At 44.7% G+C, this 23,637-nt stretch overlaps 1 protein-coding gene across 1 annotated transcript in view; it reads right to left on the reverse strand.

Annotated features, from left to right (window-relative positions):
• Positions 1-1,773: 1,773 nt before the first annotated feature.
• The window catches only part of LOC115009715 (laminin subunit beta-1-like), a 39,430-nt gene continuing 17,566 nt past the window's right edge, over positions 1,774-23,637 (reverse strand). Inside the window, 24 exon segments of the mRNA XM_029433908.1 lie at positions 1,774-2,530; positions 3,169-3,328; positions 3,435-3,611; positions 3,838-3,979; positions 4,117-4,324; positions 8,852-8,996; positions 10,099-10,308; positions 10,459-10,700; positions 11,023-11,207; positions 11,308-11,677; positions 12,329-12,425; positions 12,586-12,803; positions 13,374-13,598; positions 15,470-15,633; positions 15,948-16,143; positions 16,146-16,178; positions 16,826-16,969; positions 18,475-18,676; positions 19,099-19,219; positions 19,888-20,015; positions 20,247-20,405; positions 20,895-21,030; positions 21,522-21,601; positions 23,362-23,474. Coding sequence (XP_029289768.1) covers positions 2,391-2,530; positions 3,169-3,328; positions 3,435-3,611; positions 3,838-3,979; positions 4,117-4,324; positions 8,852-8,996; positions 10,099-10,308; positions 10,459-10,700; positions 11,023-11,207; positions 11,308-11,677; positions 12,329-12,425; positions 12,586-12,803; positions 13,374-13,598; positions 15,470-15,633; positions 15,948-16,143; positions 16,146-16,178; positions 16,826-16,969; positions 18,475-18,676; positions 19,099-19,219; positions 19,888-20,015; positions 20,247-20,405; positions 20,895-21,030; positions 21,522-21,601; positions 23,362-23,474 — 3,995 coding nt within the window. The 3' untranslated portion in view covers positions 1,774-2,390.

Below are 23,637 nucleotides of genomic sequence, written 5' to 3' on the forward strand. Positions count from 1 at the left end.
CAGTTCGGTGGCCTGAGGATCTCATCGCTGCTCTTTGCAAATGATGTGGTCCTTATGGCATCATCGGTCTGTGACCTTCAGCAGTCACTGGATCGGTTCGCAGCAGAGTGTGAAGCGGTTGGGATGAGGATCAACACCTCAAAATCTGAGGCCATGGATCTCAGCAGGAAACTGGTGGATTGCCTACTCCGGGTAGGGAATGAGCCCTTACCCCAAGTGAAGAAGTTGAAGTACCTCGGGGTCTTGTTCGCGAGTGAGAGCACGATGGAGTGAGAGATTGGCCGGAGAATCGGAGCAGCGGGGGCGGTATTTCATTCGCTTTACCGCACCATTGTGACGAAAAGCGGTAGATGATGGATGGAACTTGCCATTACAGAAAGTAATTTTTTTTTTATTACTGAAATATCACATTTACACAAGTATTCAGACCCTTTGCTATGACAGTCAAATTTGAGCTCAGGAGCATCCTATTTCCATCAATCATCCTTGAGATGTTTCTACAACTTGATTGGAGTCCACCTGTGGTAAATTAATTGGACATGATTTGGAAAGGCACACACCTGTCTATATAAGGTCCCACAGTTGACAGTGCATGTCAGAGCAAAAACCAAACCATGAAGACGAAGGAAATGTCCGTAGACCTCCGAGACAGGATTGTGTCGAGACACAGATCTGGGGAAGGTTATAAAACAATTTCTGTAGCATTGCAGGTCCCGAAGAGCACAGTGGCCTCCATCATTCTTGAATGGGAGAAATTTGGAACCACCAGGACTCTTCATAGAGCTGGCTGCCTGGCCAAACTGAGCAATCGGGGGAGCACTCCACCAATCAGGCCTTTATGGTAGAGTCAGTAAAAGGCACATGACAGCCCACTTGAAGTTTGCCAAAAGGCACCTGAAGGACTCTCAGACCATGAGAAACAAGATTCTCTGGTCTGATGAAACCAAGATTGAACTCTTTGGCCAGAATGCCAAGCGTCACGTCACGAGCAGGTACTGCTCATCACCTGGCCAATACTATACCTATGGTGAAGCATGGTGGTGGCAGCATCATGCTGTGGGGATGTTTTTCAGTGGCAGGAATGGGAGACTAGTCAGGATCGAAGGAAAGATTAACGGAGCAAAGTACAGAGAGATCCTTGATGAAAACCTGCTCCAGAGCGTTCAGGACCTCAGACTGGGGCGGAGGTTCACCTTCCAACAGGACAGCGACCCTAAGCACACGGCCAAGACAACACAGGAGTGGCTTTGTGACAAGTCTGTGAATGTCCTTGAGTGGCCCAGCCAGATGCCAGACTTGAACCTGATCGAACATCACTGGAGAGACCTGAAAATAGCTGTGCATCGACGCTCCCCATCCAACCTGACAGAGTTTGAGAGAATCTGCAGAGAAGAATGGGAGAAAATCCCCAAATCCAGATGTGAAAAGCTTGTTGCATCGTAATCAAGAAGACTTGAGGCTGTTATTGCTGCAAAAGGTCCTTCAACTAAGTCCTGAGTAAAGGGTCTGAATACTTATGTAAATGTAATATTTTATTTATTTATTTGTTTTCACTTTGTCATTACAGGGTATTGTGTGTAGATTGATGATATAAAATCCATTTTATAATAAAGCTGTACTGTAACAAAATGTGGAAAAAGTGAAGGGTTCTGAATACTTTCTGAATGTACTGTATATAACAGACAGGTTATAAAACAGACACATACATAACAGACGCATTGAATAACACACATTGAATAACAGACAGGTTCAATAAGAGAAGTGCACTCAGTGTGAATTTAACTGGAAGCTGTTTATTAAAAATCATTTTGGCACAGTTTTGGCCACATAAAATAGATGGAAAAAAAGATGTTACAGGAAATACAAAATGAGGAAGTAAACATGTTTAAAACACTCAGTTTAATGACAGACAGTTACTTTGATTTGTTTAAAGTCAATTGATTTAGTAACTCTAAACTCAAACATTTACTGTAGCTTGAATACAGGGTTCTTTGTTTCTGTTTAAATTCAATCAAATTAAATTGATTTGTCAAATCAGTCACTTTGATGAGCTTAGTTTTAAACTCTCAGAAGGATGTGTTCATTATTTTTGTGTGATGCAGTTGACAAAAAATAAAAGGCTCCAACCTATCTGTCAGAGTGGTAATAAAAAAATGAAAAAATCTTTGGTTTCAAACACCAGAATCAGAATCTGGTATGTATATCTTTCATTTTTGGTCTTTTTCAACCTGCTTCGTATCACCCACAATGCAATGATACAAAGCCGGTAAAAAAAGGGTAAAGTTTAACTTCAAAATAACAGATTCAGGTTAAAAGTATGTGTTGTTGTTGTTGTTCATATCATGTTCCTTTATTTGAGCTCACTCTTACTCTCTGTGTGACCTTTGACCCTAGAACAGACAGGTGGAGTAGATGGTGACTTTGTGGCTGATTTCCTGCAGCAGCTCCTTCACCGCGGCCTCCAGCTCTACCAGCTGCTCCGCCTTCACCTCCAGAGTCCGCTGATTGTCTTCGTAAGACTTCTCCAAATCTGAGAAACGTAAACACAGCAGCTTTAGATAATTAATATTTATATATAAATATAAACAGAGGGAGAGAGGCCTTGGGATTGGGTGTATTGTCAGTCGGTGGAATTGAAGGGGGGGGCTGACACCTGTCAACATATGGCAACGATGACAGCGATTGGCCTTTCGGGGAAGTCTGTTAGTAAAGGGACTCAATCGGTTTCGGAGTTGTACCGCTTGCTTGTGCCCAGCTGGTAATACAATATGAAAGGAGGGAGAATATCAGAGCATGCATAAAGAGGTTGGCCAGAAGGGCTGCGGTGGTCGCCAAAGCAAAAGCCCGGGTGTGGGACGAGTTCGGGGAGGCTCAGGAGAACGACTTTTGGTGAAAGAAGTTCTGGCAAACTGTTGACTCAGGAAGGGAAAGCAGGGGGGAGAGACTATGGGCGGCTGTGGCTCAGGAGGTAGAGTGGTTGTCCACCGGTTGGAAGGTTGGCGGTTCGATCCCCAGCCCATGCAGTCAGCATGTCGAAGTGTCCTTGGGCAAATAGTGTAATATCTTTAGTGAATGGGACCTTGAGCGGCTGCATGTGATTCATAGAAACATCAGCGGCTACAATCCCTTCTTTGAGAATTAATTGCGATGATGTCATTGTGATGTCACCTTTGAGCAGCTGCAGCTTGTCGCTCGCCTTCAGCAGCAGCTCTTTGGCTTCCTGCTGCAGTGACAACGCCCTCTTCTTTGCATCAGCCACGCCCCCTGTCTTCTGACCAATAAGCTGCTCCGCTGTAGCGTACTTCTCCTTCAGCTCAGAGTCCAGGTCCTGGAAACACACATTGATTATCAACTCCTGATCAACAGAGACAATAATCTGCAGATGACGGACCTGCTGCGTGGATCAAATGTTAAGTGATTAACAGTGAACTCACCTTCTTCACCTCTTCTGCGATCTTTGTGATGCTTGCTGCATCCTGATTGGTCCTTTCGGTGCTCACAGTGACATTCACACCTTTGTCTTTCAGCAGCGTCACGTCCTGCTCCAGCCTATGCAGCCTGTGGCTGGTGTTAGTAAGCTTCAACTCTGCATTTGCCGTCTCCGACTCCACCTGAACGCAACACGGACAGGTTACCTTCATGTTTCATAACAGTGAAGTAAACATTGAGTACACATTTTGTCGTGATGTCAGTGAAGTAAATGTTGAGAACACATTTTGTCGTGATGTCAGTGAAGTAAACTTTGAGTACACATTTTGTCATGATGTCAGTGAAGTAAACATTGAGTACACATGATGTCAGGCACAGAAGCCATGATAAACGTGGATCAGTACTGACAGAGGACAGCAGCTGGTTGGTGTTCTGGATGTCGGAGGCGGCCTGCTCTATGGCGCTGCTGGCAGCGGTCTGAGCTCTCTGAGCTTCTTCCAGCACTCGCTTAACCTTCTCAGCAGAGTCCTTCACATCGGCCGCCTTCTCACTGACAAACACAGGAAGTCATATTTCATCCATTTATTACAGGCTGTTAAAGAGGTGAGACTTAAAGACCAAACAATAACATTAAATATTCTTGACTGGTGTAGGTGAGCAGTCCTGATAATGACAGGTAGGACTCACCTGGTGGTGCGGGCCTGCTCCAACAGGTTCTCGGCTCTCTGGATGTCGGCGGCACTCTGCTGCAGGATGCTCTCCACGTGTCCAAGTTCTCCCACCTTCTGACGGATCTCGTCAGTAAGGTTCTGCAGCTGAGCCGGCGTGGTGGGCATCTGCATGGCTAGAACCTCGTTAGCCACCAGCTCGATGCTCTGCAGGTCTGCAGCGTCCTCTGAAACAACACGCTGTCTGATTAACTGGCTGATCCACATTTTCCTACCTCAATACAAAACAAGTCCTTATTCACATCCCAGCTGGCCCTTTGTCCCTGAGGCCCCTCTTCTGCTAAACCTTCTCTCTGTAGGTGTTTCTATGGACCATGCTTTCTGTCTTGACCAGCATGTTAATCTTTGGGTCCCTGTTTTCTACCAAAACACCCCAGCTGATCCCATCTTGACTACTGCAATGGAATGGATGTTTAGTCGTGTTAAACAGGCTCTCTGGGAACCATCACCTTATCGTGGTGGAGAGGTTTGTGTGTTCCTATGAACTTGAGAGCTGTATTGTCTGGAGCCTAGTGCTCCTGGTAGGGTCTCCAAAGGCAAATTGGTCTCAGGCGAGGGGCCAGACTACGAATGGTTCAAAAACGACTTCATGAAAAAAAGGGAAAGGAAAGGAGAGACCCTGCCCGGAGGAAGCCCGGGGCCCCCGTCTGGAGCCAGGCCCAGAGGGAGGGCCCGACAGCGAGCGCCTGGTGGCCGGGTTTGCCACAGAGCCCGGTCGGGCACAGCCCGAAGAAGCTACGTGGTGCCTCCCATCCATCCATCCTGTGGGCCCACCACTCATGGGAAAAACCGCTGGGGTCGGGTGCGCTGTCACACGGGTGGCAGTGATGGTCAGGGACCTCGACGGACCAGACCCGGGCAGCAGAGGCTGGCTCTGGGGACGTGGAACGTCATCTCTCTGTGGGGGAAGGAGCCGGAACTAGTGCGGGAGGTGGAGCGCTACCAGTTGGATCTGGTGGGGCTTACCTCCACGCACAGTCTTGGCTCTGGAACCGTACTCCTGGATAGGGGTTGGACTCTATTCTTCTCCGGAGTTGTTCAAGGTGTGAGGCGTCGGGCCGGGGATACTCACTAGCCCCCGGCTGAGCACCGCTACGTTGGAGTTTACCCCGGTGGACGAGAGGGTCGCCTCCCTATGCCTTTGGGTTATGGGGGGGAAAACTCTGACTGTTTGTGCCTATGCCCCAAACCGCAGTTCGGAGTATTCAACCCTGAATGGAGCCCTGCAGGGAGCTCCAGTAGGGGACACCGTAGTCTTGCTGGGAGACTTCAACGCACACGTGGGAAACGATGGAGACACCTGGAGAGGCGTGATTGGGAGGAAGGGCCTCCCTGATCTAAAGCTGAACGGTCGCTTGTTGTTGGACCTCTGTGCTAGTCATGGAATGGCCATAACAAACACCATGTTAGAACATAAGGATGCTCATAAGTGCACGCGGTACCAGAGCGCCAAAGGTCAATGATCGATTTTGTAATCGTATCATCTGATCTGAGGCCGCATTTTTTGGACATTCGGGTGAAGAGAGGGGCGGAGCTGTCGACTGATCACCATCTGGTGGTGAGTTGGATCAAGGGGTGGGGGAAGACTCTGGACAGAACTGGTAAACCCAAACGGGTAGTGCGGGTGAACTGGGAACGTCTGGAGGAAGCCCCTGTCCTCGGGATCTTTAACTCACACCTCCGGCGGAGCTTTTCAGACATCCCTGTGGAGGTTGGGGGCATTGAACCTGAGTGAGCGATGTTCAAAACCTCTATTGCTGAAGCTGCGGTGATGAACTGTGGTCTCAAGCTCTTAGGTGCCTCAAGGGGCGGTAACCCTTGAACACCGTGGTGGACCCCGGTGGTCAGGGAAGCCGTCCGACTGAAGAAGGAGTCCTTCCGGGTTATGTTATCCGGGAGGACTCCGGAAACAGTTGCAGGGTACCGAAGGACTAGAAGGGCGGCAGCCTCTGCCATGTCAGAGACAAAGCAGCGGGTGTGGGAGAAGTTCGGAGAAGCTATGGAGAAGGACTTTCGGTCGGCACCAAGGTGCTTCTGGAAAACCATCCGGCACCTCAGGAGGGGGAAGCGAAGCCATGGCTCTCAGCAGAAAACCGGTGGATTGCCTACACCGGGTAGGGAATGAGCCATTACCCCAAGTGAAGGAGTTCAAGTACCTCGGGGTCTTGTTCGCGAGTGAGGGGACGATGGAGCGAGAGATTGGCCGGAGAATCGGAGGAGCGGGGGCGGTATTACAGTCACTTTACCGCACCGTTGTGATGAAAAAAGAGCTGAGCCAGAAGGCAAAGCTCTCAATATACCGGTCGATCTTCGTTCCTACTCTCACCTATGGTCATAAAGGCTGGGTCATGACCGAAAGAACGAGATCACGGGTACAAGCGGTCGAAATGGGTTTTCTCAGACGGGTGGCTGGCGTCTCCCTTAGAGATAGGGTGAGAAGCTCAGCCATCCGTGAGAGACTCGGAGTAGAGCCGCTTCTCCTTTACGTTGAAAGGAGCCAGTTGAGGTGGTTCGGGCATCTAGTAAGGATGCCACCTGGGCAACTCCCTAGGGAGGTGTTCCAGGCACGTCCAGCTGGGAGGAGACCCCGGGGAAGACCCAGGACTCGGTGGAGAGATTATATCTCCTCACTGGCCTGGGAACGCCTCAGGATCCCCCAGTCGGAGCTGGAGGATGTGGCCCAGAGAAGGGAAGATTGGGGTTCCTTACTTGAGCTGCTGCCCTCGCGACCCGATCCCGGATAAGCGGTAGACGATGGATGGATGGATGGAAACAGGAAGTGAAACCTATGTGTGAGGACGTTTAGTGCTGTTAAACAGGAAGTGAAACCTACGTGTGAGGACGTTTAGTCGTGTTAAACAGGAAGTGAAACCTACGTGCGAGGACGTTTAGTCGTGTTAACCCTTTAACACCGAATGTGTCGGCAAAATTTTGGATTACCGTAATTATGTCAAAGTTTGCGCAAAAGTTTGTGCAAAAATTTCAACGGTTTCTGAAAGCTGAGACTCTGCGCTTTACGGCATATATCGACTCATTACGGTAACTTCACTTACGGCCTTCCGGAAGCCCGCGAAACAGCGCCTTCGTTGTGAGCGAATATACACAGAGCGCTGGAGAGACACAAACAACACAGCGGAGAAATAGAGCCGGAAAACAGCGGAAGCAAGACGGTATGTAAATCAACACTTGTATTGCGTTGTGACTTGTTTAGAACAGTGTACCAAGTCTGTAAGATTGTACTAGGTGTGTAATTGTACTTCATATGCATAAATGTGCGCGTCTTCTTCAAGTAGCCTGCGTCCTAGCCGAGGCTGTGTACAAGCTTTAGCTGGAGAGGAGGAGGTGTCACCAGAGATCACATTCAGGCCTGTAGATGGAGCTGTGGGGCTGCTGGATGATCTGGTGATGCTGTCAGACACAGAAGCCCCTCACCACATCATCAAAGATGGCAGACTGAGGCAGAGCCCGATGATGGAGTCCCTCAACCACCCCAGGTGTCCAACCCCCTCTCGATATGGGAAACCCAACACCAGGTGACATTTATTCCCACTTTGATGCTGCAGTTTTCAAACTCCTCTCTGAATACACAAACAAGAATGCAGCCAAAAGCCTGGAGAGAGGGAGAAAGTTCATCTGGACTGAAATAACTCCAGAAGAAATGAAGAAGTCCACAGGCATGTTGCTGTACATGTCAGTTTTGGACCTGCAGAAAGATGAGCAACTTTTGGTGTAAGCAAACCATTTTCAATGTGTCATTCCCTGCCACTGTCATGTCCCCAGACTGTACAGGACAGTTCATGGCCATTTGATCTAATCTTCATCTGAGTGACCCAGAGAAAACAGGAGCAACAGGAACAGTCACTGGCAGTACCACTAAGACCTCTGCATGTGAAGGGACACTCAGAGAGGAGAGAATTACCCTGTGTGGGGAAAAACGCCTGGACATATTTTCCATTTAATGGCCTGTTTTTGCAGATGTAAGAGTAAAAGACTCAAAACTTTTACTGGACATAGTTGTATACATTTCAAACTTCAAATGTAACATGTTAAATCTCTTATTCATGTACATTTGCTGTGTTTTTTGTTCACTAAACCACTAAACTCAAATTCCGCTTTTGTGTTTCTCTTCATTTTAAACTGTTATTACACTCTCATAACATGCAATAAATTGTAAAGGACTGCCAGATATGGAAAGTTCCAGGTATTGTTGGAAAATGGGCAAAAGCACTTACTCACAGGACATTTCCTGACCTTTTTTATAGCTTCTGGCTTAGGTGTTAAAGGGTTAAACAGGAAGTGAAACCTACGTGTGAGGACGTTTAGTCGTGATGAACAGGAAGTGAAACATACATGTGAGGACGTTTAGTCGTGTTAAACAGGAAGTGAAACATACGTGTGAGGACGTTTAGTCGTGTTAAACAGGAAGTGAAACATATGTGTGAGGACGTTTAGTCGCGTTAAACAGGAAGTGAAACATATGTGTGAGGACGTTTAGTCGTGTTAAACGGGAAGTGAAACCTATGTGTGAGGACGTTTAGTCATGTTAAACAGGAAGTGAAACCTAAGTGTGAGGATGTTTAGTCGTGTTAAACAGGAAGTGAAACCTACGTGTGAGGACGTTTAGTCATGTTAAACAGGAAGTGAAACCTAAGTGTGAGGACGTTTAGTCGTGTTAAACAGGAAGTGAGACCTACGTGTGAGGAAGTCTCTGATCTGTCTGATGAGTACTCTCAGCTCCTCGTTGCTCTGCTGGACTTTCTGTTTGGTTCTGTTGGTCTTCATCAGGACGTCCTGAGCGCTCAGCTTCGCCTCGTCTGCTTTCACTTTGGCCTCCACCACCTGCAGACAAAACTCAGATGAGAACATCCAGCACAGACCACCTGGACCTTAAACCTGCATTCTCTACAAAAACAAACCCAAGATGACGACGACCAAAAACCAAACAATTGGCTTCAGTCGTCTCCTCGAGACTTCCATGTGTCCCTGTTGGTTCCGGACCAAAACCAACCAAATCCCCCCTCTCCAACTGCCTGCTATCATCAGGGACAAACATAAATGCCCCGGGCCCGAGAGATCACATCGGAGTGGGATAATCTCCAAGGAGGCTAGCACAGATGGAGTTAGACCTATTCATTGTTTTGTCATTTTTAATAATTAAACATTTAATTATTTTATTGCTGTTTAGTAGGAAGGAATTTGATTATTTAGTATCCTCATTTTAGTTCATATGAGTAGTTAATGCTTTTGTTTTCAAGGCCACCGGGTGAATTTGTATAACTTGTAGACGGGTGGTGGAGGGAAAGGCACTTCTTGATTCGCTCCCTAGTACCTCGTAGCTGTTTTGATGTTAGGTTAGTTTTTTAGTTTTGTTGTTTTTGTTTGAGCGTTTAAGTGCCGCTACAGATGGGATTGAACTAGTTTCCAATGCCGGCTGATCACCTGGAGGGGAGAAAAACGTGGACCCTTGGTACAGACGCCTTCGGATGTTTCGGATTCATGCCGAGATATTCAGGGGACAGCATCTGCTTTATTTAAATATCAGAAGCTTTCTTCCTCAAATCAACGAGATATGACCGCCGTAACAACCGGGTCGGACTTCTATGTGTTAGCGAGTATTGAATGACTCAGTTAGGCACGCTGAAAGGCGAAGCAGTGTTTATTTAAGAGCAGATATCAGAAAGCAGATCTCACTGAAGCGGCTTGATAGTCTTTCACCGAAATACAAAGATTTTAGTGTTTCATCCGTGTTTCATCTGAGCTCGCCATGTGACGGACTGGTAGCAGCTTGTTGTGCTAACCTCAGCACATGTTGCTAACGGCAAACGGCAAAAGAATTCTGGCCAGAACTTGCAGACTTTGGTTCTGCATCATGCGCATCATCTGCATACTTTGTATTCTGTGTGCATGGTTCTGTTACACCAGCGTAACCCGTCAGGCTCACCATCTTAGAGAGTTTCTCCACTTCCTCCATGGCGCTGAGGATTTCCTGTTCAGAGTCTCTAGCCTTCCTCCAGACACTGTTGGCCGTTGTCACCGCACCGTCACATCCTTCGTCTCCACACCGGGGACGACCCTCAGAGTCCACACAGCCCAGACCGCCACAGCGAGAGGACGAGCACGAGTCCTGACCCGAGGACGGACTACCACACGTCTGCAACAACCAGGAAAATAAAGACATTAAATATTATATAAAATAATATTCAGATTTACACTGAAAGCTTCTATAAATCCTCTACACGACCTTAATGTATTTACTGACAGTTACACTCTGATTGGTCCAAAAATAAAGACAGGAACTCACCTTGTGGCTGAGCTCTGATTGGTCCAGAGTCTGCAGCTCTCCTGCGAGGTCGTCCAGTCTCTGAGCATGCTCAGTGTGTCTCCTCAGGAACTCTTCTCTGGTCTGGTTCAGTTTGTCCTCTGTGAGTTGCCGTAGAGCGCTGGACGTTTCCACGGCACTGCCAGTGTCGATGGTGGAGGCGTTTGCTCGGACTTCAGCCACCTGAGACCGCAGGAAGTACTTAGTGACGCTCTCCGTCGCGCCTGACAACAGACAGGAAGTATAAATCAGATCGACTCCATCATGGCAACACCTCCACCAGAGGGCAGAGCTGGAGCTACTGTTTGTCCCTGTGACCAACTCCCAGAGCTTTCCTTGTTGTGTCTTGCTTGAACTATTGGTGATCCCCCCCACTGTCGTCCGTTTCCGTAAACTTTCAGAAAAAGTGCTCAAATACGGAGGAAATGAACGCAGAGTACGGACTGAAGTACTAACCCCCCCGCCTCTGATATGCACCCCCTCACCTATGATTTGCCCCCCCCCCCTTCTGATGTACCCATCGCCCTCTGATGTGCACCCACTCACCACTGATGTCGGAGTTCTTGATGAACTCGACCTGATCCAGAAGCTCCTGAACCGTCCGCTCCAGTTTCTGAGCGTCCGACGTCACAGAGTCCAGTTTAGCTTCTGCAGCCGAATCTTCATCCTGCACCTGAACCAGAGTGTGTTCAGTGTGGTTCAACATCCGGCTCAGGGTCCCCATAAGGTCACTGAGAGGAAAACAGAGGTCAGAGGTCTATACCCAGATTAAAGTTAATCTCACCTGGCCTGTTGTAGCATCTTTAATAACCAGATTAAAGTTAATCTCACCTGGCCTGTTGCAGCAGCTCCTGAATTTCACTCAGCGGTTGCGAGGCCAGGTTCTGGTTCAGGATGGCGCGGACGTCGGCGACACTCCTTTCCATGCTGTTGATGGACTTCCTGTACGGTCCACTGACGCCGCTGTTTTTGATGGCATTGACCTTGTTGACGAGGCGGTGCGTCTGATTGTTTAGTTGACCAATGACATCGTCCCACTCGGCGAAGCACTGGTGGCAGCGGTGGCAGTCGGGGAAGGTCCCGGAGAAGCCACGGGCGCAGACGTCACAGCGTGGGCCAGAAACACTGTCCACACAGACGCATTGACCGCTGCCTTTGTTACACTGCTGCTCCGAGATCCCGCGAGGGTCGCAGTCGCATGCTGAGGAGGAAACACACAGGAGGTTAAAGTTCACCTGTTTTTTTTTTTGCTTTATCTACAAACAATTTCGCGACCCCCCTGCAGTACCTCTGCGGACCCCCTGTTGACGACCCCTGATTTACAATATAAATATGTTTTACTGAATCAGTGTAGTCTGGGACACATTACGATTCAGGAGGTCAAACCTTCTTTTACTGTAAAAACATTTTACAGAAAGAACTGTGCAACTTCCTGTTCAAGAAAATGTGTGTGTGTGTGTGTGTGTGTGTGTGTGTGAGTTCAACATCTGGTTTGTATTCCGGTAAAACTAAAGAAAACATTGATTAAACCCGTTTATCCTCAGAGGATCCTCCCTCTCTTCTTCCCCCGTCTCCCCCACAGTGATCTCACCCCCCCCCCCTCACAGTAACAAAGCCTCTTTGTGGATTTCAGTTATTTGGATGTTCGGACACATCTCTGGTCTCCGTGGCGACGGGAAGGTCTGGACCTAATCTGAGTCGCAGCAGAGCATGGATGCAGGATGCCCCCATGATGCAGTGGGGCATTGAACTGTGACTCAGCAGTTTCTTTTCTATTTTTTTTCCGAACAGTGTCTAAATAAAAACGTTATTTTACTGATGGTAGTGAACACGGGAGGGTCAGTGAACTCACCGTGACATTTGACCTCCGGGTCTCCCCAGAAAAGCTCTCGACACTCGCTGCAGGTCGTTCCTCCAAAGCCGGGCCGACATGAACACTGACCACTGATCTGCAGGGTGGATTTGAAAGAACCAGAGTTTTCTTCAGGAACTAACATGACTGAAACTAAACATAATCCTTAAGGTTGAAGTTTTCCTTTAACTGAATATTTTAACATCAATGAATTGACATTTTATTTTCCACTCAAGCTTTAGGTTTGTGCTGCTCACCTCGTTGCAGGACGTCCCGTACGAGTGTTTGGAGTCGCAGTCACAGGTCTGGCAGCCGTGGCCACTCGCCATGTTCCAGGTGTCAGCGGAGCAGCGGTCACAGTGCTGCCCGATCACGTTGGGGAGGCAGCCGCACTGACCTCCGTTGCGGTCGCAATGACATTCGGCGGAGGACGGACAGCTGGAGGGGTCGCTTCCCAGCAGGTTACAAACACACTCTGTGGAACGAGACTCCATTCAGATTTATCAACATTTACTGAAGACCTTAACTGCTGCACCCACAAAGCTTCGGACTTCTGTCATCATAGTTCATGAATTTATCACCATAAAATCAAATCAATAAAGTGAATCATCAGATTAAACATTATTTTTTTACTAAATCAACTTTCTTTAAAGAATATAACTTCCCTCAAACCAGAGCGCAGTGAAAAAGTACTTTTTCAGTCTAAACTAAAACAAAGCAGAATATTTGTTAGATAAAAACAATAAATATTGACTTCTGGACTTTAAAATTTCTGAAGTTACTGGAAATATTTGGGACAGAGTCTGAACCTGGAGACTCTGCTGATATTATGAAACTGATAATGACTGCAGCCTCGTCTGTATCTCACTGTGCACACACAGTCACTACAAATCATTTACAAATCAAATGTCGACGTATGAATGAAGCTTTAAACTCTTCGGTGGACTCTAAAGTTTAATCTTGATTAAACTTTGTAAAGTTTTTGTATCGCTGTTGACGATGTTTTGACATGTGTGCTGTTGGCGTGGCAACCCGGCGTACTCACTCCTGCAGTCCTGCAGCAGGGCGTTGCCATAGTAACCGGACCCGCAGCCCTCGCAGGCGGCGCCCTCGCTGTAGTAAAGGCAGCGCAGACACTCGCCGGTCCGGCCGTTGCAGGACTCCGGGTCCAACATGTCAATGTTGTTATTGCACTGGCAGGGCTGACACTGCCCCCCCGCCTCCCCAGGGTTTCCATAGTAACCAGGTGAGCACTCGTCACAGCGAGCACCTGCAGAGAAACGGAGAAAGGTTTACAGACATCGTACAAACTGTAAACGCTGAAAGACATTTATACGTTTATAAAAACATAAATGTCTTTCAGCGTTTACACACAAAGTGATTACAGGGTTTAAAACTAAATGTTCTTTTAATGTTCAGCAAGCACACCTGAAACCGTTCAACATCTCACAATCAGTGACCCTGTTGACAAAGTTTAAACCTGCGGAGGTCAGCGTTCTTCCTTTTCTATTTTACTCCTGAAGCTTTGTTTGAAGTTTCATCTTTGAATATTTAAACCTGACCTCAATCAGAAAGCAGTGTTGTTATGAAATAGTGACTGAGGTTTAGAGACAAAAGGAGAAAGTTTGTGATTCATGCTTCTGAACATCTGATTTCCTGTAATAACAGAGTCTCATCACATTCCTGCTCTCTGTTTACACTAAATCACAAAGCTTCTTATTAAACCTGTCTGTCTCCCTGAGGCATGGAAACTGTTTATTTCACTCAGAAACTTCCTGCTGGGAACCAGAGCCTGCAGCTTAATTCACATCCAAACTGTGATTACTTTGTTTTAATGTCACATCTACGAAATACAAAAATACCTACAAACGACATACCCAAAGTATATTATAAGTTGCTCTTCAACCATTTCCACCAGCTGCATGATTTTGGTCTCATTCAAAAGATAACTCTTATTGTTCTTGCATAACATTGAAGAATCACTCCAAGTCCTTCTGGCACTGAGTAATAGTGGCCTGAATAGACTGAATTTGAAGAAAATAAACTCTGCCTGAAGTTTGTTGTTGAAAAAGATGCCTGAAGATGGTTCAGCTGGTAGGTATGGACAGGAAAATACAATAAAAACATAGTATCAAGTGTTACCAAGTTCAGCTTCAAATCTCAGATAAAAGGGATAAAAACTTAAACATATTACACAGGTTTTTCTAAGAGTAACACCAGGCGTTCACAAGCTGTGCATTTGGAGATATAATATTTATTGATAAAAAGTTATCCCTGCCAGTGGTAAGGGAAGTACAAACACATTTTTTGTAATATTTGTGTTTTTTTTGTATTTTGTAATTAATAAATACAATTATGAAGGAAAATAATAAAGAATAAAAAAATAAAACCAAGAGTGTCACATGTCTAAAGGTCGAGCAGTTCATTGCACTAAACGCGAGTCACCGGGAGACTGGGCTGATGCAGGCTCCTTCCATAAACAAAAGAAGAGGGCTGGCACTTCCTTATCAAGTTGACACTCATTGGCTTTGTTGGCTGTAGAAATTGCATGGAAGCTCCGATTGGCTCAAATGAAGTGTCAATCGAACGCCTAATGTCCACTCTCCACGCAGGAAGTAGCCGTTCGGGCTGTGCGGACAGTAGGAGTAACAAAATGTGAAAAAAAATTATCTCACAAATCGATCAGCTGATTTCAAAGATTGCAACAGCTGTTCAGGGGCTTTTATCAATGTGACGATGTTCATGATGGATATATCTTTACTGGAAACGATCGTGTGGACCTCTACAATGAACAAGGAAGTGTTTTTTTATTATTATTAATGATTACAGGACAATGATGAGACATCATAGGTGAGTTGGCTCAAAGTTATGGGTTTGATTGTGAGTTTGCTTGCTTGTGTGAGATACCTACTGTACCTGCTGTTGTGATTTTGATCTCAAAACAGTTTTTCTCCCTAAATAGACGAGATTCGAAGCTTTCTAACGACATGTGGCATTGCGTAAAAAATCCAACTCCAGCTGACTATACAACACAGGGCACACCTGGAAATAGCCGGTGGGCCGTCCACCCGTTAAGAGGTTAATAAAGTTTTTACGTCAGTGTTAATAAAGTTTGTACGTCAGTGTTAATAAAGCTTTTACTTCTGTATCCGGTGTTGCAGACACAGATGGCGTGCTGGGAGTCGTCACCGCGGTAACAACTTCCTGCAAACTGCCTCAAGCTGCCGGGGCCGTCGGGACACCTGCAGGGACGACAGTGCTCACCGGACACCAAGACGGGGTTACCATAGTAACCATCGAGACACCTGAACAAAGGTGAGACAGGATGTGATGATTTAAAACACTTTATCATCATCACAGGTGAGATATACCTGATAAAGGTATGTATATGTTAAAATTCTGTATTTGCTCTTATTTTAATTTCTCCTACTGTGTTTATGTTTTCACCTTTAAACACCAAAGCAAATTCCTTGTATGTGAAAACCTGCTTGGCAATAAACCTCAAGGTATATCTCACCTGTCTGCCTGTGTAATATAAAGGTATATCTCACCTGTCTGTCTGTGTAATATAAAGATATATCTCACCTGTCTGTCTGTGTTATATAAAGGTATATCTCACCTGTCACAGGTGTGTCCGGTGCTCTGGTCCCTGCAGTTGATGCATCGGCCGGTGTTAGGTTCGCAGTTGTCGGTGTGCCCGTTGCAGGAGCAGGGTCTACAAGTGGGGAAGCCCCAGTGACCTGGCAGACAGCGATCACACTGCCGACCGTACGCTCCCGAAACACAAACACACTGACCGGTCAGCTGATCGCAGAGGAACTCTGTGAACCCCTGAGGTCGCACGACCACGCTGCACACAGGAAACACAAGAATACAGTTTACTGTGTACCCTCAGTGTGTGTGTATATGTATATGTATATATATATATCATATATGTTATATATATAGATATATAAATGGTATATATATAGAGATATATAATAAGGGAATAGAAGAGAGATATAGGGATATAATAGAAACACAAGAAGACAGGGACTGTGGACTGGTGTGTAAGGAGATGTATTATATGATAGGAAGTAGAGAGAAGATAGAGAGAATGAGAGAGAAGATAGAGAGAGAGAGAGAGATAAGAGATAGAGAGAGAGAGAGATAAGAGAGAATAGACACACACATATATATAGAAGAGGAGAGAGAGACACAGGAGGAGATGAAGAGAGAGGAACACACACAGATGAGACAGAGAGAGAGAGAACACACATATATATATATATATACACACATATATATATATATATATATATATATATATACACACATATATATATATATATATATATATATATATATATATATATACACACACACACACACACACATACATACATACATACACACATACACATATATATATATATATATATATATATACACACACACACATTATCAGTATGTCTTTATTTGTTGTTTGTATTTTTATTACAATTATAAATGACATACCTCTGCAGCCGTTGGGTCCGAACTGGAAAGTTGCCGGAGCACACCCGTCACAGTTCCTGCCCACCACGTTGGGCCGACAATGACACTGACCCCCGCTGGGATCACACACGGTACTGAGTGAGCCCTGAGGGTCACACTGGCATTCTGGGAAATGGAGTCCAACACAGGAGACGCGTTAGACGACCAACAAGCTTCAACAGTGGAAGAAAACAAGATCCCGTTTGAGAGAGTGACGGTGACAGATTAATGAGGATATCTGAGGAATGTGAAGAAGAAGAAGAAACCCGTCGAGTCTTGTTCAGGAGGATCACGGAAATATTTCTCAGAGATTAGACGCAAAGATAATAACATATAATAAACATGCATTTAAAACAAGCAATAACAAATACATTTCATTTTATATATTATTTACAGGAAGCTGTAAATAAGGAACAAAAACCAGAACAAAGTAACAAATAAACAAGTCAATGATGGAGGAGGTAAATTACATCACATCACAGGAGCTTGGTGGGAAAATGAGTTGCTTGTAATTATAGTCTGATCTGAATAAACTGTGTTAGAAGTTTGTGGCTCTCATAAGACTTATGTGGACTTTTATTGTAACTGTATGTTGACGCTCATACTTTGTACTTTTACTGAAGTAAAGTTTTAAATACAAATACAAGACATTTACTGCAACAGAGTATTTCTAAGCTGTAGTATTAATACAAACAGTTGATGAGACAAACAACAAACAGTTGATGAGACAACAAACAGTTGATGAGACAACAAACAGTTGATGAGACAAACAACAAACAGTTGATGAGACAACAAACAGTTGATGAGACAAACAGTTGATGAGAAATAGCTGATGAGACAAACAGTTGATGAGACAAACAACAAACAGCTGATGAGCCAAACAGTTGATGAGACAAACAGCTGATGAGACAAACAGCTGATGAGACAAACAGCTGATGAGCCAAACAGTTGATGAGACAAACAGCTGATGAGACAAACAGTTGATGAGACAAACAGCTGATGAGACAAACGACAAACAGCTGATGAGACAAACAGTTGATGTGCGCAAGTGTTGTTTTCACTGCACCAAAACACAGTGGGAGATTATTAAGGTGGATGATGGGAAGAATCCAGTAACTAAGTGATTAACACAGCAAAAGGCAAGAGGTGAAACTGATGGCTAAACACAGCAGGGGACAGGAGACAAACTGCTGATGAACTGTAGATCAATCAAAGCAGTTCATTGATCAGTACATCTGTTATTTACTGTAAACAAGTAATAAACCAAGGACGACCTGATCTGAATAGGTTCAGTCCTTTTGATCTCTGTAAGTTCGTACCTTTGATCTCTGCAATAAACTCAGCAGTAAACCCCCATCTTCGGTTAACAAAGCAAGACTGACCTGGAAGCTCTTCATGACTTCCTGTCCTTTGAATGATAAATACGGAGGCGGGGACAGTTGCCTCTCTGAGCAACACGACAGAACAACCTGTATGTGTGTGAGTTTGATCATCCTTTGTATGTATAAAACTCTGCTCCTTCTTGCAAGAATATAGATCAAAACTCTTATTTGATTTGGATCCTGACGTTGTGGTGTTATTAAGAATATTTTTCCAACAGTGGACTCTTCACATTTAAGGTGGACTGGTACCTTTAGCTCCCTGGTGCAACATGGCTGAGATGCTGAAGATGAAATTTCTGCAAATGTCAGTCGTCTGAGACTTGATGACGCTCTGACTGTTCTCCAGACACCGATAACGCTGAAACGTCTCCCAGCCGCTGTTCCCGCTGGAGTCCCCTCCTTCTGGCACCGAGAAGATCTCCAGGTTCTTACAGTTAGGCATTAAAATGATCTACAGAAGAAGAAAAGCATGAGACATTAATATGATCTACAGAAGACCATGGGACATTAATATGATCTACAGAAGAAGACCATGAGACATTAATATGATCTACAGAAGAAGACCATGAGACATTAATATGATCTACAGAAGAAGGCCATGAGACATTAATATGATCTCCAGAAGAAGACCATGAGACATTAATATGAGCTACAGAAGAAGACCATGAGACATTAATATGATCTACAGAAGAAGACCATGAGACATTAATATGATCTCCAGAAGAAGACCATGAGACATTAATTTGAGCTACAGAAGAAGACCATGATACATTAATATGAGCTACAGAAGAAGAAGACCATAAGTGTGACCGAAAGTTCACAGATTTATGGATAATCTAAATAATCTCAATCATTGTGTTACAGTTTCCTCACCGAGTCGATGAGTGTGTACGGAGACTGGACATCGCTGAGCGGAGAGTACAGCGGCAGGCTGAGGCGCACCGTGTAGTTCAGACCGGATTCAAAACACACAGGTCGGGGCAGAGCCACGTGTCTGAGGACCGGAAACAGGCAGGACTCAGCATTTAGTAAATCAGTCATTACTGAACTGCTCACACGATGTTTAAACTGAAGTGTGAACTCGTTCTATCACAGCCTGTAACTTTGGTAATAAACAATCTGAACAGAGTGAATCAGTACCCAGATGCTTTCACTTATATTAATGTTTCATTAAGATCACAGTGCGAGTCCTCAGAGAACATGTGACCAGGATTCGATCCTCACAACTTCCCTTCCCTTCTCTCAGATAACCCTTAATAACAACAGTTATAACTAGGGCTGTCAAGCGATTAAAAAAGTTAATCTAATTAATTACAAGCTTTGTGATTAATTAATTGCGATTAATCGCATTAAACAATATTTGCTGTGAGAGCTCCGTGCGATTAATCTGCATTAATATTTTAACACGTTATTTTTTCTGTGATTAATTAATCGAAATTAACGCGTTAATTCGACAGCCCTAGTTATATCACTAAAGTCACATCCGGTCTCTGGTAAGATACTGAAACACTGTTCACACCTTCAGACCTCCATGTTTCCTGAAGAGTTTGGAGGATCTGCTGGTTTAGTGTCATAAACTGATGAGTATGTTGACATTTAGCAGAAATCTTAATATGTAAGATACATTTATTAAACATGACGTTGATGCTAAACTGAAGTTACCGTGAGCCGGGATGAAGTGAGGTCATCTGGTGGTCGTCGTCGGGAACGGTGTTGACACAACGACTGTCTGCTCTGATTGGTCCAGGCCTCAGCACCGTCATTAGGACCTCCTCCCATTGGTCAGGCAGCTGCACCACCAACAAAATCATCATCATTCTGATTAAATTAATTATCATTATTATTATATATTTATTATTATTATTATTATTATATTTATTTATTATTATTATTATTCTCATCATCATCATCATCATCATCATCATCATCACTATGCTGTGGTTCCTGGTTGCAGAATAATTTGACGTTGGCGTCCAATCATACGGTTTTTGTTGGGCGGAACTACACCTGGTGGGTCCTACCTGAGGTTCGTAGCGGATAAGGATGTCGTACTCCATGGAGTGGGGGATGTTGTCCACGGAGAACTCCAGAAAGGCTCCCTCGGGGACGTTGACTAGGCCGACACCTGTCCAGGTGGGACTGCGGTCCAGAGGGTGGGGCCTCGGGACTACCGTCACTCCCTAAAAGGGACGACATGAAGACCAACTTTGTTTTTATAATTCTAATGATTTAACAACAAACATTGAAGAAAACTGTGGGACCAATTTCACCAGGAAAAGAATAAAAAATATTCAACTATAGGTTCCGAGTTGTTGGGAAATGCAAAAGGTTCAGGTCACGCCATGTTGGTGAAAATATGAAAACAGGAATGGACCCAACTCTGATCCCTGTGGACCAGCAGACAACATTTTATGAGAATTTTAACTATGACGTCCAATACTGACAAGAAAGTTTTAAAGCTAAGAAGGTGTTAAACCGTCTGAGCTTTTCCAGAAACTTTGGACATAAAGTCACATTTCGTCTTCACAGAATTATGACAGTAATCTTTGTTTATCTTATCATTTTGATGTAAAAGGTATTTTATTTTTGGCCTTCTTAAACTTTAAATCCTTTTGGTTTTGATCTTCCACTTTTAAAAAAGGTAATTTTTTCAGGTTAAACAGACTCACGGGTCCAAACTTGGCGTCCTCGGCCTCGTAGGTGTAGTGATCCAGAGCAATGAAGTAGAAGCCCGACTCAACCTGATCACAGCGTCGGCCAAACATGTGATCTCTGCACACGCACTGACCGCTCACCTGGTTGCACCTGCACAGGAAGTGGAAGATGAACAATGAACAATGAACAAATGAAGAACAAACTGAAACAAAGAAATGTGTCGGGGAAACTGAATAAGAAAAGTGAAGCAGAGCGTGATGACTAGCAGCAAAAACATCAGAAATAAATATCTGAAAAACTGAGACTGAATGACAGACAGGAAGGAAAACTGAAGCAAAGCTGACAAAAAGACAGAGAATTCAACTGCATCTGAAAAATTCCCAGTAAGTGTACCTGGTGCAGTGTGTAAGATATGACTAACATTATCACCTGAACGTGAAGAGTGTCGACGTTAAAGACATCTATGTGTTGCAGAGGTATCTGCTGAAGTTAGCTTGCTAGTTTACTAGCCGCCGCCCACCCTGCCTAGAATACCACGTGTTGGTGGTCTTCTGGGGCCGGGAGGATGAGGCCAAGGTGCCGGTGTCTAGTTTGTTTAGGATTTAGTCCATTGCACCTTTAAACTTAGATTTTAAACTCACTGGTTGTTGAGGGCTCCTCCCAGGTCACAGTCACATGGTCTGCAGCCATCCATGTCATTACTGAGACCCCAGTGTTCAGACTGCGCACACGCGCACACGCACACACGCACACGCACACGCACACACACACGCACACAGCAGATGTTAGAGTCCTCCCACGTGTGAGATGTCACAAGCACTTCTATTTAAACAGACGGTTTGAAAACATACAGCTGTGAAACATGTAAAAGAAGACTTGAATAAAGTACATGTCCTATATTGGATAAAAATAGTGCCATCTCTGAGAATGCTACTACAGTCGTTTTCAGCAATAATATTTGACCGTTTATAACTGAATAACTAAATACACAGCTGTGCAAATACCAATACAAAAATAACACCAGGCCTCCCAGTCTGAAAATATAAAGCTGCACGATATATCAAACAGTAAATGAACAAGACTCTGCAGGGAGAGAAACAACATGTATTTAATCAGAGGATCAGCTGATTGATCAAAGAGACGTTTCCAGCAGAAACACCGTCACCACGATTAATCTGAAAGAGCAACGGGAGTGGAGAGTGTGAGAAAGTGATGCAAGTGTCTTAAACCTGCAGTCTCTCTATTATCCAGCAGGGGGCGACGACTCTGCTTACATAAACAAATCAGATTGTATAGAAGTCTATGAGAAAATGTTGCTACTTCTCACTTTTTTTTACTTCTAATTTATCTAGTTTCTAGTCTTCAACACATGATGTTCATTTTGACATTATCCTGGATTCATCCATACTTTCTCTTTTTTTTATCGCAACATAATGTCTGTACTATGTTGTTTATCCTGTACACACGACATCTATTGTATGTCTGTCCGTCCTGGGAGTGGGAGAGGGATCCCTCCTCAGTTGCTCTCCCTGAGGTTTGATTTTGATTTCATTAGTAAATTATGTCCCATTGAGAGTAAGATAGACGATAAAGCAGCGTCTGCTTCATGGCGGGGCTACCTGTGATTGACAGGTCGCTTCCATGGTGTTGTCAGTGTTTTCATCTCACAACTTTAACCCAGTTTGTGTTTTCACTTCAAAGTTAATGTAACATTTTGGTTACATAAATGCCTTGATCAGCGTTCGGTTAAATTTAGCTCCACATTCACTACTGGTTCCAAAAAAACTAAATGGTGCTGCCCAAAAACCAAGATGGCCAAACTCCAAGGCTTCAAAATTTGAATGCCACAAACCAATGGGTGACGTCAGAGTGACTACATTTTTTATATATATCGATATACCTTAACAGTTGATATACCGCCCAGGCCTAAAACACATGATTAATTTTTAATTAGAAACCAATTTTACTGAACAAGTAGCTGTTTATATGAACAATCTGTAACTAGTGCAGCTTGATTCAGGACTGTGAGCTGATTGGCTGGTTGAACTTGTGCGTTGACTGTTACAACAGTACAGTGTTTCCCCTACCATTGTCTTGGAGGGGCGCTGCGCCCCGCCAACGGAGCCCCGCGCCCCGTCTGAAATTCATGGTGTTTTTTTTTTCCTCAAATTTATTTTATTTTATTCACAACTCACTTTTCACATTGACAGGTGCTCTTTTATTAAATAAACTAAACGCTTATGTTATTGATCTAATGTATTTGCACGTTTCAGTTTGTACGGTCTACTTTACGCATTCTCTCCTTCGCTCCGTTTTGCGAAGGACGGGGCTTCGCAGCTGACACATACTCGTGTGCACACGCCTACAGAGCGGAGGAAAGGAGAGGAGAGAACTAAATAGAATCCACGCCGAGCACCCCCCCAAAGCAGTAAACCTAGGGGAAACACTGCAGTAAATATAATATTATGATAATATTCTCACCACACACTGGTCACAGTCTTGTCCGGTCACCAGACGTTTACAGAAGCAGTTTCCTGTTTCACTGTCGCAAGGATTTCCTCCAGGAAGTGTTCCCACAGAGCTGCAGGTACACGCTGAAACACAGTAGTAATACACACTGAAACACACTAGTAATACACACTGAAACACAGTAGTAATACACACTGAAACACAGTAGTAATACACACTGAAACACAGTAGTAATAAACGCTGAAACACAGTATTAATACACGCAGAAACACAGTATTAATACACGCT

This window comes from Cottoperca gobio, chromosome 6 (assembly GCF_900634415.1).
Source record: "Cottoperca gobio chromosome 6, fCotGob3.1, whole genome shotgun sequence".
Lineage (NCBI taxonomy): Eukaryota > Metazoa > Chordata > Actinopteri > Perciformes > Bovichtidae > Cottoperca > Cottoperca gobio.